The 13,822-nt window shown below is 41.0% G+C and overlaps 1 protein-coding gene across 6 annotated transcripts in view; it reads left to right on the top strand.

Moving 5' to 3' along the window:
- The window catches only part of EXOC2 (exocyst complex component 2), a 154,480-nt gene that overhangs the window by 100,935 nt on the left and 39,723 nt on the right, over positions 1 to 13,822 (top strand). For all 6 annotated transcript variants that reach the window (XM_082639777.1, XM_082639780.1, XM_082639778.1 and 3 more), the window contains exons 18-22: positions 898 to 978; positions 1,245 to 1,304; positions 1,984 to 2,045; positions 3,569 to 3,635; positions 7,422 to 7,538. In XM_082639777.1, the coding sequence (XP_082495903.1) occupies positions 898 to 978; positions 1,245 to 1,304; positions 1,984 to 2,045; positions 3,569 to 3,635; positions 7,422 to 7,538 (387 nt within the window). The remainder of the gene's footprint in view (positions 1 to 897; positions 979 to 1,244; positions 1,305 to 1,983; positions 2,046 to 3,568; positions 3,636 to 7,421; positions 7,539 to 13,822) is intronic.

Genomic DNA, 13,822 nt, shown 5'->3' on the forward strand with positions numbered 1-13,822 from the left:
CCTGAGTTCTTTTAGTAATTGAAGCAGATTTTTCCCAGAGCTGGTTCAGCTGAACTGAGCCTTGCCCTGCCCCGCGCAGGCTCTACCAGGCTCTGGCCCGTCGTGGTGACTCGGCGCCTCCAGGCCCCTCCTGTCTCTGTCCGGGGGCGGCCCCTCTTGCCCTTGGTCTCAGCTTGGATGTTGTCACTGGCTCAGGGGCTTCTCCTGCTTAGGGCAGAACCCCTCCATCAGTTTTCCTCTGAGTGCCTGCTCGTTCTCTTCATGGCACTTACCCTACTTTGCAGTCCACTTATTTTATTTCTGTACTTTTTTTTGGTAAAAGTGACAGTTTTGTCCACTCCATCCCAGAATGTACACATAACGAGAACACGTGTCACCGTCCCCTGGAGTGGGCCTGGCACGAGGAGGCGTAGTTAGGGCTCATTCAGTCTCATCCTGAAGCCCATTTGTTGGACGTATTTTCAGGTTTCATTTCTGACTTGATGGGCATAGAAGGTGACTGTAGAGATGGTTTGGAATGAAAGGTGTCGGCCTTCCTCTGGGTCATCGTACTAACGTCCCCTGGGAGATGAGGAAGGCCCGGGAGATGGAGCTCGTCCCAGAGTATGTTGCGCCTGCACTTCATCCCGGCACCTGCCTCTCAGGAGAGTAGAATTTTGAAGAAAAATTCTCATTCTACCCAACTTCTATTCTAGTTGAATTAGATGTGCTTCCAACTGTCAGGATTCACGGTCTTTAAATATCAAGTGCAGAACATGCCAGGTCTAGGTCCGGGTGGTGGGGAGGCTGTGTGTGTCTCCATCCCCTTCCGCACGTCTGGAAATCTGGGCATCAGGGCCGAGTTTGCTTCTGCTCGGGTTCTGCATGCCAAGGTCCTGTTGCTTTTGTCTTCTGCAGCCATGCCACTTTGAGCGCTGCGTGGTGCACTCCCTGCAGTCGCTGCGAGAAGTCCTGGAGTGCAAGCCCGGAGAAGCCAGCGTGAGTGTCTGAGAGCAGCCGTCTGCGGTGGGGGCCGGGCAGCCGGGGGCTCCCCTTGCAGGTTTGGGTCATTGCGATGCCAGAGCTGCTGCCCTGTCACTCAGGCCACAGTCACTCAGCCCGAGGTCAGCTCTCCATTCCTGTCCCCTTTCAGAGTCAGGTGACCCACACTGGACACACTTTCCCACGTGTTAACTTCTTATATCGAACTTCATAAACAAAAAGTTTTCTTAGCCAAGTACAACGATTCTAATTCTTCCTTACAGGTCTTTCAACAACCGAAAACCCAGGAAGAGGTTTGCCAACTAAGCATCAATATCATGCAGGTACTTTGTAAAAGCACTGATGCCCTGAAGCCTGAAATAATGTGAATTATTAGTCTTCCTTCCTACTCATAATCGGTGTATAGCAAATATTAAATATGCATTCTTTTTTTCTTCTTGTCTGAGAACATAATAGTTTATGGTAAATAAGTTCAAGGTAAGATTAGTTCCAACTTGCTTAGCAGTACCCCAATAACTCATTTTTATTATGCTCCCCTTTTTTGTGTTCTCACAGTACTTTGTGTATATATATCTGCTAGAGCACGTATTAAATGACATGACAGTTGTTTACATTGTACCTAGAGCACCAAGTTCTTTGGGACCAGTGCCTTGTGGGCACATAAACCCAGTTGAACGCATGAGTGAATGAGTGAGAGGAAGGAAATAAAATACATTCAAGAACTTAACAATGGGATCAGACATAGGTGCTTTAAATTTTTTTATCACTTAGCATTATACATTGGGATGTGTGTTCCCAGCGCTTACATACTTTTATGTGTATGTGAATATATACTCTATATATGGGACATACAGTCTGTCACTTACAGAAGGTATATATGCATACATACCACTTAATGGAGATACGCTGTATTTCTGGTTATTTATGTAAAATTATCTTTAATGTCCAAATAGATTAGTATCTAAGCGTTCATACCACTGAAATGTCTTATTTTTGACTTAGGTTTTTATATACTGTCTGGAACAGTTGAGCACCAAGCCTGATGCCGATGTAGATACTGCACAGTAAGTAGAGCTGAGAGTAGCCTCACCGATGCGTTTACCAGGATTGAAAATACAGGCTCTTGTTCTGTGTTTGGTCTTATCCCCTGGGACTTCCAGTAAGAGAGAGCAAGTAGTCATATGAATTATATTTTTATATATTTGGCCTGTATTCTTTCCACAGTGTCTTCATCTTCTGAACTTGTCTCACCTTTACTAGAGGCACTGTGAACGAACTGAGCCCACGACTAGCTTACTGATTACCCAGAGGAACGGGGCTTACTAACAGTAAAATAGGGAGTTAGACTGCGTGACTCCTCGTTGGTAGCTGCTGTGGTGCTGGTGCAGGGGGTTGCCCCGGCACTCCTGTTAAAGGGACACTGTCTGGGCCATTCTTGGTTAGTTGAGCTCCAGAGGACACATCTCGATTCCTGGCATTTCCAGATCCACGTGATAATTCTTTTATAATGCTGCTCTCTGGGATTTCTTTTAAACCTAGCTTTTCTGACTGTTTGGCACGTGTAATTTCTGTGTACCTAAGGTTTATGCTCTCTGACACAGATGATACTGAAATAAATGCCTCTTAAATCTATAACTGACAACTGGAATTTTTTCCATGTTTGTCTGTTTCCATGTTTCCATGGTTTTTGCCTCTCAGTATATAAGACACTTATCTCTCTGAGACCTAGTAAATATTTAGTTGTTCTAGTTTTTCTTTGATTTTATATGTTTATTAGCGCATTAATTTACCAGGGATTTGTATTGTTAATCAGTTTCCTGGTGTTTTGGATTAAATAAGTCTTGTCTTCTTGTTTTGTTACAATTTCTGTTCCTTACATCATTGAATTCTAATATGTAGTGAAGGTATTTCTGAACTTTATTTTCTGTTCTATTCATTCACAAATGTTTCCTATCAGTGTTTGTTGTTTTAATTATCAGTAGTTTTTTTTTTAATGTTTTTCAGATTGTTATCCTTTTATTGCTTCTTTATTTTAAACTTACTTTATATTTTTATCTATTTAGTCTTCCATATGAATTCTAAAATAAGTTGGTTAGATTTAAAGAAAAGGAATCCTGCTAAGGTGTTACTTGCGATTCTGCTGTATCTGTAAATTAATCAGTGGGTCTTTGGTGTTTCCTCCCCTGCAGCTTTCTGTGTCTGGTCACTTGTTAGGAAATTAACTAATTTCCTAACTCACCTCACCTCAAGTCATTTACTTGAGCTTGAAAAAGTCCCCTCTAGATTCTGATGGGCAAAAACATTTCAGTTATGAGAGTCTATACCTAGAAATTAAATTATTGGGAAGACCCCAAAAGCACATTTTATGTGGCCCATGTTAATAGATAGTCCAGTGTCTACTTTGAGCTGTTAGGTGTTAAATATTAAAAAACAGAAAGTTATATGATTTTGACCAAGAGGTTTTAAAGTCAAATTTACATAGGTTTCATTGCATTTTTTATTGAGGTATATAATTGACATATAACATTATGTTACCATTTTTAATTTTAATGCTTTAACTTGTTCTCTTACTTGCTTCTCTATTCAGTCTCTCCGTTGACGTTTCTTCTCCTGATTTGTTTGGAAGTATCCATGAAGACTTTAGTTTGACTTCTGTAAGTAAGATCATAAATAATTAAGATGATAAATAGAAAGTAAAACGTCATTTTTTATAAAACATGTCATTATGACTGTTTCATAACTCAGTCTAAATTATTAATACTTTGTTACCACATTACTGCTGTAGCATGCTACTCTTACTTTGGAGCTGTGTTTTATTTTGTGAAAGTTTTAGTAAAAATATAATTTTGTAAATAATCCACACTTAAAAATCTTTTAGCTGAAGTTGCAGCTTAAGTAGCTCCGTCTCCTCTCTGCATTGTGTGGAGATCCTGAGTGTGGTACCCTGGTGCTTGAAAGCTGGAGAGGAGGCAAAGGACAGGCACCGTTTCTCCCCCATTTTCCCTCTTTAAACAGAGAAGCTCTGCTTTTCTCTCTCTTTTTTTTGTTGTTGTTGTTAAGTTCCCTAATAGCATTTTATTTGAACACAAAATTCCATAGCAAAACTGAAACCAAATCCCCTTTTCTTTAAACACACATATATTTTAAACATATGCATGTGTTTAGTGATGATTCACACATACACTTTATCCTGTATGTAAATTTAGCTGTTGAAATTCAAACTCCAGCTATCCTAAAAAACAAACAAACAAACAAAAAAAACAGCCCTCTCTGGTTTGTCATTAGCTTGAATGATGTGTGTGTGTATGTGTATGTACCTCTCAAGAAAGAAAACATGTGAACTAAATTTCCTGCCATATATAATTTCTACAGTTATTTTAAGTATGAATTCCTAAATAAGGATTTGTTATATTAGGAAAAATAGAGTTTAATCAAAGTAATTTTTTTAAAAAAGCTATTGTAGGTTTAATTGTTTGGGTGACTAGGTAGATAACAGTACTGTTCATGAAGAGAATTCAGGAAAGATTAAAAGAAAGATTAAAAATTCAGTTTGGGACCAGATGTGTTGAATGAGAGACGTTCAGGTGGGATGGATGTCTAGTGGGTGATTGGACCCCAGGAGAGAGATCTAGGTACACATTTGTGAGTCAGCAGTGTAAGGCCTGGGAGTGGATGAGAATACTAGGGAAAACAGTGGGAGGAGAGGAGGGCCAAATATATAAAAATAATATTGAGGGTGCCAGTATTTAAGGGAAGGCCTGAGACAGAGAGCCTGGAAGTTCCCTGAGAAGGAAGAATCAGAGAAGGAAATCCAGGGACAGGTGGGAGAGTGCGTTTAAGCAAAGGAATATTTAACGGTATCGCAGACTGACAGAGCCTCAGGCCGGGTCAGACAGAAGCCAGGCCTCGTGGGAGGGCGTGTGGATGGCCGAGGGGCAGCTGCCTGCGTTGGGTCAGGGATGAGGGGCAGCTGAGGAGGGCGACGTGGTGAGTTCAAACCGTTCTTCCGCTGTGAATGGGAGAGAAGGACATGCGAGGAAGGATCCTTCTCAGTGGAGAAAGGCCTTGCTGCCTGTCTGGCCAACCACGCTTCTTCTGGATCTTTTGGGACAAGCCTAATTTCTACATGACTATCTTCCCAGTGTTTGGAGCAACTGCTGTGTGCTCACACGTTCCCTTGAGCTAACACGGCTTGCTGGGCAGTGGTTCTCCTCTGAGCCCAGGACTCCCCCAGAACCACGCCTTCGCCTCCTCTCCTCTGTCACCCAGAGCCCTGCATGCTTCGCACTTGCTTCTGCTGGTCACTGGACATTCTCTGTCCCATTTCACTCTCCTGAAATTGTTCCAAAGTTGGTACCAAATTGAGTTCCTGTGTTTTTCCCCATTGGATGATACCGTGTTAGATTTGGACGATACCATGTTATATTTGGTCCAGGTAATTGAGATCTTTTTAGGGTCTTGCTCTGTTATCCAGCAGAAAGGCACCTGTGGGAAGAAAGAGGGCTAGGTTTCTGGTTCGCTTGCTGGTCTGCTGCTTACTGACAGAAGAACCTCGGGCATGCCACGGAGGGTGGCCTGATGGCCGCATCACAGAGATGCTGTGGAGTAGCCAGAACAGTACATGAGGCCGTGGAGTCCTCAGTCTGCAGGTGCTGCCGTGGATAGGTTGGGTTGTTATTTTCAAATGTATGTATTCATCTGAGTTGTTTGTCAGCTTTTGATGAGTCATTCAATTTTAAGAATTCGATTATTTGTCAGGTTTTCTTCCCACTTTTGTTTCCTGTGATTGGTTATATTTGAGGGAAAAATACACTTACTAAGAGTAAGACTTCAAATCACTCAAATAGTTTTTCCATTCTGGGGGAAGAACCATTCAGATTATAAGGGTAAAAATCAACCAGAGTTAATTAATGAAGAGGGCAGAGAAGGTGTGGCAGGCTGGGGTGGGCTGCTGGGCGGCGGTGCCTGGAGGGTAATTAAGGATTGATCGTGGGGCTGAGAGACCAGTTGAGATATTTGGGATGCCACTGCTCAGAGCGGCTGATGAAGTGTCACAGTGACTTTATGTCACATGCTTTACAAGGGCCACATAACAGTGATAGTTAGGTGTGGGCAGGGGTCTGGCCTCCCCCAGCCTCACGTGTCACCTCCTGGTGCCCACCTCACGCGGTTTGAACACAGAACGTGGACGAGGAGTAGACGCCCAGCGCATTTGTTTTAGGCTTGTTTTAGCCGCCACTTCCTGTCCATAGAGTCATTCAGGCCACTGACAACCTTTCATTGCTTTGAAAGCACTGTAATAATTCCTGGGCCTTTTAATTATATTTGTTGATGACCACAAAAGGCAGCAAATCGGCCACGCTCTGCCAGAACTAAACAGTAAATTTTAAATAAAGACATGGAAAGTTTTACACATTTTGAGGGAGCTGAATGGAATTCTTAGGTGATCCAGGCTCAGTGAGCCTAGCCCTGTGGTCTGTGCACCTGCCAGGGCCTGGTTATTCCCATCTGCCTTCCTGACATTAACCTAAGTTACCCTGATTAGTACACAGCAGCGATCAAAGTATGGGTGAGAGCTTCTCCTAGAAAGGAGTTCTGCCTTAGTTTTTAGTCAGGGATCTAAACCAAGGCCCTAAATTAGTCACAGTTGTTCCAGAGAAGCCCTCACACCTGAGGGGGCAGGGACAGTGCTCAAACAGCCCCGAGAACAGTGACAGTGCCATTCCTAGAACTGTATTTAGAAAGCCAGTTCTTCTGAACTCTGAGAGGATGATTGATTCATCAGCCTGGGGGGTCTGGTAATTTTGATAAGAAGTCACCTTAAACAGCGGGAAGCCTGGGGAGTGTAGAATGGCGCCCTGCATGGCTGACCAGGGGAGAGTCCCCATAAGAGGGAGACTCTTCTACATAAGAAATTCTGTGAAGGCCTGGTTTTTGAAGGAGTCCATCTATGGATGACATTACAATTCTCTTCCAAGTTGTAAGAAATACAGAAATTATTTTCTGAGAGTTTCTACATCTTTTGGTAGTTATTTTTAAATATCCATTTTTATAGCTTTTTTTGGGTGCAAAACATATGAAGTGGAATAACCAATAAAGTGGAATCCCTTTCCTAAGAACAGCAGCTGATCCTGTTTTACTAGTTTTCTGTGTTGCATCAATCTGTTTTTCCATACAGCTGTTAAATTTCAAAAGGAATTTGAGTCAGACATTATTTGGCTCTTCAGTATGTTATGTCATAGCGAGCAGTTAGTGGAATTATAGAATTGTATTGTGTTTCTCCCTGTTACTGGAAAGAAGGAACCAAGAAAAACAAAGCATTGAATATTGATATTAAACACCAAGAGATTATAATTAAATTTAACAAGTGATACATGTTACCTGTTAGACTTTCAATTTGTTACTATAAATATTTTTCTAAAAATTTGTTTTGGTTTTAGGAACAGAGACTTTTGATAGTCCTGAGTAATTGCTGCTACCTAGAACGTCACACCTTCCGAAATATCGCAGAACATTTTGAAAAGCACAACTTCCAGGGAATAGAAAAAATAACACAGGTAAATGGATCGTGTTAAATGGACAAGCGGTGGCGTCATCCGCTTCGTTCCCAGCTGTTTCCTCAGCCCCCCACCCCCGCTCCTCCCCGTGCCCGGTCCCTCCTTCTCACAGCTCACCTGAGTCACTGAGGTAATGCTCTCCTCTTTCTCTAGAGCAAAGCCCTCTCAAGGTTAGAGCTTTTCAAAACTGAGGGAGGAAAAGGAAAGAAAAGCTTCAAACCCAGATCTTTAGGAGTCATCTCTGACTTGGCTCCTTTTAGGTTAAAGCCTTTACTTCGAGCCGACAGCAAACCCTGAGCTTGCAGAGCCACCTCTTCTTCCTCCCTCCCGCTCCAGGGGGCCACAGCAGTGCTTCTGCTCGCCTGCTAGAGCACATGCACACACGCGTGCGTGCACACACACGCGTGCACGCGGGCACAGCTCTAGGTTGCCTTGTCTTACCTGAAAAATACATACCCTCCACTCTCCAGTCCTGCCTGTAGAAAGGTGGACAAAAATGAGTCCTGTATAAATCAATGGAGTAGTTTTTTTTAGTGTTACACTTTGTTGATTATATTTTTCAGGTAAGCCGAAAAGGAAAAAATGAAGCAATCATGTTATTATTAAGGGTTGCTTGGTTCCTGGACAAAAGTTTATCAGATTTCTAAGTAAAACTAAGCTAGAACCACTTTTCTAATGTCAGTACAGTCTTCTCAGTGCAAAGAATAAGAAAGATAGTGATCTTGTTAATCTTACAATCAAAAAGTGCTCTTGATGGATTGCATACTTTTTACAGATGATGGTTCCAGTTCATGAACTAGATTGGGATTTTTTTTTCAAAGATTGAAAATGTCAGAGTGGGTGGCTGTGTCTTGTTTTCTTGCCTTTTCGTAAAGATTAATCATCCTGATGAGAAATGTTGTGACTTAAGACTTTAGGGCCAAATGTCGAGTTTATTTCCAGAAATTTTTGTGTTGAGAACTGCAAGGTGCTGTCTTGCAGTAGAAAGTGAGTATTTGTAGAAAGTGGGCATTTTATTTTTATGCAGTAACAATAATGACACATTATTGAAGAAATCTTTTATCATTTTAAAAATATATGAAGTGATTAGGAACTGCATATAACAAGCAGGGAGATTTTTAGGTTTTTACAAAGTTATGAGTGGGAATTATCTGTTAGGTTCAGTTTGTATCATTAAGAAGAAGAATGAAATTGACATGCAGATAGGCTTTGATGTCCTTCCCAGTCTTTGTCCAGATGGTTCTGAGACAAGGTGATATGAAGGATCTGGGGGTGGGCTATTTTTGGCACTCAGAATTTGGAATTGAATATTTTGAAATCATTCAGTTGAGTATTAAAGGAATATTAAAGGAATAGACAGTAAACTAGATTTATAGTGTTTGTGCCGATTCTGTTTTTTATGAGTGAATTCATTAATTTCGTATGGCAATCAAGTAAAATATATTTCTTGAATTAAGGTATAAAAGTTGCCAACTGCCACTGGTTTTCACGGTTCCTTTCTCAAACGACAGATAGCTCGGGAGGCCCAGATCCTAGAACAATCCCAGGGCACGTGGGTCCCATGAACATTGGTTATCCGTTCTCTGGCTCTGCTCTGCTCTCGGAGGGAAGTGCTCACCGAGGGCTTCTGCCTGGTGTGCTTCTACCAGACGGGCCCCACCTCTCTCAGGTCTCCTTCAGGCTGCAGGTGGGGACTTTGCCAAGGGTCCTCCAGGCATAGTTCCTTCTGCTTTCTTACTCCGCCAGGAGCTCCACCAGGAGCGGCACAGAAATGGCCAGCCTTTTCAGTCCCCTTTGTCTCGGTCTCCATCTTCAAGAGTAGAATTAATTTTTACATAGGAACAGTACGTGCATAATCACGCTTGTTAGGCGTTTATTAAAATTTAATCATCACTCATCCTTTAAAGCTAGAATGATTTTATATACACAGTTTTATTTGATGAAAATAGCTCTGTGAAGTAATCAAGCAAAGTATTATTAAGTCCATTTTTTTCATGTAGAAAAATGCTCGGAGAGGTTAATGCCTTGACCTGTAAGCAGCAGAGCAAAGCAGGACTCAAAATTAAGTTGTCTCATGCTAAATCCAGAATGCTTTCTGGCCCAGCACCATACATATATTAAGATAAAGAACAAAATTGTTTCCATGAAAGCACACCAAAGGACTAGGACATGAAGCCGGTTGATGTATATCATTTCGGACTTGATGAAACAACATTAAATAATAAACATTAAATTTATCAGATCAGAGTATCAAACTCCTCTTTCCCTACAAGTTACAGCCTTTAAAATAGGCCCCATTGTAGGCCTTCAGTGGATGTGCTGTTTGGAACCTGTACAGCAAGTGCCAACTCTGAGTGCTGTGTGCATTTCCACGTGCAGTGCCAGCGCCTTTGAGTTCTCCTCAAGTCCTGGAAATGTTTTTCCACTCATGCATTTTTTTCTCCTTATTATAAAAGTAAGACCTAATTATCATTTTTTAAAAAGAGAAATACTGAAAATCTAAAAAAATTTTTTTAAATCATCTATAATGCACCAAAGATGAACACTGTGTTATTTTAGTATATATAATAAATAATTAGTGTCTTATATATACCATATACCTGTGTGTATATATGTTATAAAAAAATAGGAAACATTTTCCCGAATTCTGTTTACCTTGAATGTATCTTTTGCTATTGGCTCTTCTGTTGTGAGCACTTTTCCATTTTTATTAACTATTTTTGTAAAGATGAGTTTTATGGCCTTATAATATTTGTTAATGCAGATGTACCATTTTCTAATTTTTATTATTTTAACTTTTTTCCTGCTGGTGATGTTCGTTGTTGTTACTGAGAGGGGAAGATAGTCTTTGGTCACATTTCTTACTTCCTCACAGTGGATTTTTAGAAGTGGAATTACAACTCCAAAGACTCCTGGTGGAGTTTGCCAGATTGCTTTCCAGAAGCCGGTCTCACCACATTTGGCCATCATCACTGATTATAGTTTCTAATTTGATAGGTAAACATACTCTTTCATGGTATTTTCATCTGCATGCCTTTCTCCGCTTGGTAGGTTAACACTTTTTCATATGCTCATTGACTGTTTACAGAATTTTGCGTTCTAAGTGTGCACACCAGGTTAACCACAAATCCTTATTTCTTTGAGACCTTTGAGAAAGGAAAACCAGAGCTATATGGTTAATAAACCTTAGCTTGTAATTTTATTGCGGTAGCTGTAATTACGTAATTCCAAGGAATTTTTTTTTTTACATATATTTTAACCTGTGCCAGTCTTTTAAAAGGAATTATCTAATTTAGAGTTTGGATAATTTCAGATTTTTGACCGACTCAGGAATGTAGTCATAATGGCCATTAAAGTCTGGCATGAGATGCTTGATTGAGCTTTTATTTGAAGCCCCTAAATCTCTTTCAGGTATTCCAACATGGGGGTGAAGAAAGGACAGGGTTTTTTCTTTTTTTTTTTTTAAATATGTCCAGGGAAGGTCCTTTACAGCAATCAGTTTTAAAGGTTTTTGAGTCACTTGAACCATGGGTACCATATTTTACATATTTGATTATTTTTAGCTTAATTGTATATAGTTCTTTTTTTTGCTGCTGTTTTTATTTATTTATTCTAGTTAAAACTTTGTTTTTTAATACAGCTTTTAAAAGTCAAACTCCATTTACAGTTATTACAAAATATTGGCTCTATTCCCCGTGTTGTACAGTATATACTTGAGACTATCTTACACCCAGTAGTTTGTACCTCCCCCCCACCACTGGTGACCACTAGTTTGTTCTCTATATCTGTGAGTCTGTTTCTTTTTTGTTTCAGTCACTAGTTTGTTGTCTTTTTTTAGATTCCACATATAAGTGATATCATCTGGTATTTGTCTGACTTATTTCACTAAGCATAATGCCCTCCAGGTCCATCTGTGTTGCTGCAAGTGGCAGAATTTCATTCTTTTTATGGCTGAGTAGTATTCCATTGTATACAGAGACCACATCTTCTTTCTCTATTCATCTGTCAGTGGGCATTTGGGTGCTTTCAAGTCTTGGCCGTTATACGTAGTGCTGCTGTTTTTTCACATAGATGTTGTTTCAGAGATGAGAGAGAAGCTCAAAAGTCTGTTTGGAAAGTTGGGGACGTGCAGGGCATAAGTGAGTAAAACCATTGGTTCACCACTTGGGCAGGATGTGGGGTCCGAAGTCAAAACCTTGAACCCTGGCAGATAAAATTCAACCACTGGAGTTGTCTTTCACGCCACCCCTCTTTCCATTTCTGTCCTCATGCTGGTGCCCCGGGGCCCTCCTCAGTCTCATCTCATCTGCTCCCTCCGTCCCTTTGTCAGTGGTGCCGGTGATCTTTAACCTGCAGGCCATTCCTAGGCTTCAGATCTGTTTCCTACGAGACCTCTTTGCTGGAAGTTCCCCTGGGATATCAGGTCATTGTGTCCAAACCAAAATGGCCCTCCTCCTTCATGCCACCCCCTTTCTGTGCGTCCTGTCTCAGGCGGCCAGCTGGGCACTGGGGGTGTTCTGGCCTCCATCTCCCGTGACGGCTGATGAGCCGCCCTCTGAACCCGTCTCCACCCCTCTGGTTGGCTTTTCCTGCTCAGGCCCGGCCCTTCATCAGCCAACCACTGTGCTTTCGCAGGAGCCTCGCTCCCTGACGCTCTGTGCCCTAAGTCCCTTCGCTCTGCATCATCCTTCAACTCCTGTCTCAGATACAGGTGTCTCGTCCCACAGAGAGCCTCCTGTGGCATGGCCCTGCCCTGTTCTCCCAAAGCACGCACTGGTGAGGGCCTCTGCTCTTCTTGTGATGCTTCCTTCAGATGCTGGAATCGCATTTGACACCTCGCATTGTGACTAGTTTAATGTTGGTTTGCTTCTTTTCTCAACCAAATTCTTTTCAAATATTTCTATATGAAATGTTTTATCCCTACAGAGGAATAGCTCTTGTGTAGATGTGAATTAGAAGAAATTGCAGCTGAAGAAATGCAGTGTCGTGATCAGGACCCTCGGTGCACATTTGCATCACCTCCCTCCCCTGTAGAGAGTCACTTCTGCATTTTGTGGTTCCTGATGAACACGTTGTTTACTATTACCTGTTTCTGAGTTTTAAATAGCATCAGTGGGATCATAGGCATGCATTTTCTATGACTCCTCTTTCTACTCAGTACTGTTTTTGAGGTTTATCCATGTTGCTGCATGTAGGTTATGCTAATTTGTAAAATAAATTAGAGTGTCTCCTTTTTTCTTCTTCTGAGAGTTTATATAGAGTTGGAATTACAGTATTTGTTATCTGAATACTTAGAAGAATTCTGGTAAAACTTTCTGGGGCTGTATTTTCTTTGTGAGACAGTTTTTAATGACTGGTTCATTTTCTTTAATGGTTAAAGAACCATTCAGGCTTTCTGTTTCCTCTTGTTGATTTGGGTCATCTGTGTTCTTCTTGGACTTTGTCCATTTCGCCTAAATTTTCAAATGTATTGGCATAAAATTGTTTTATAATAGTTCCATATTCTTGCAATCTCAACTGCATCTACAGTTATGACCCCCCTTTATACTTAATGTTGCATGCTTAATATTTTAGTCTTTTTTCCGATCAGCTTTGCCAGAATCTTTTCAAGAACCAGCCTCTGTCTTCACTGATCTCTCTTCACATCCTTGTTTTCTGAGGCAGTAACTTGGGTGCTGAGCTTAATTGTTTTGTTTACACAGCTCACTGATTCCAAACCTTTCTCCTTTTTCATATGAACATTTAAGACTATGAATTCCCCTCTCTCTAGTGGTGTGCCGCATGCTAACACATGGTGTTCTGATTGTTCAGTTTGTATTTTCCAATTTTAATCGTGTGTTTTCCTTTGACACACCAGTGTGTAGAGGTGTGATTTTAAATTTCCAAATTGAGGGAGCCGTTAGTTTCCATATTGGGAGTTAGTTTTTTCTTTGTTAGAGATTTATGACTTAAGTGTTCTGATGTCAGAATATCATGTTTTTAACTTCGTTGAAACTTGCTTTGCAGATGATACATGGTGAGTTTTCTTAAATATTCTACCTTGCTTGAAAAGATTGTCCTTCAGTTTTGAATACCAGGTTCCATTTGTGTCTGTTAGACCCAAAGTGTGTGAATTGTTCATATTTGTTCCTTTTGTTTGTTTGTGTGGTCTTTAATCTGTCCATTACTGAGAAAGATGTAGTACAGTCTCTTTGGCTACTTTTTAGATATTTTCTTCACCTCTAGCATTCTGTAGTTCAACTATGATGTGTCTCATGGTATGACTTTTTTTTTTTTTTTTTTTT

Source organism: Mesoplodon mirus (assembly GCF_964341445.2).
Source record: "Mesoplodon mirus genome assembly, chromosome: 12".
NCBI lineage: Eukaryota > Metazoa > Chordata > Mammalia > Artiodactyla > Ziphiidae > Mesoplodon > Mesoplodon mirus.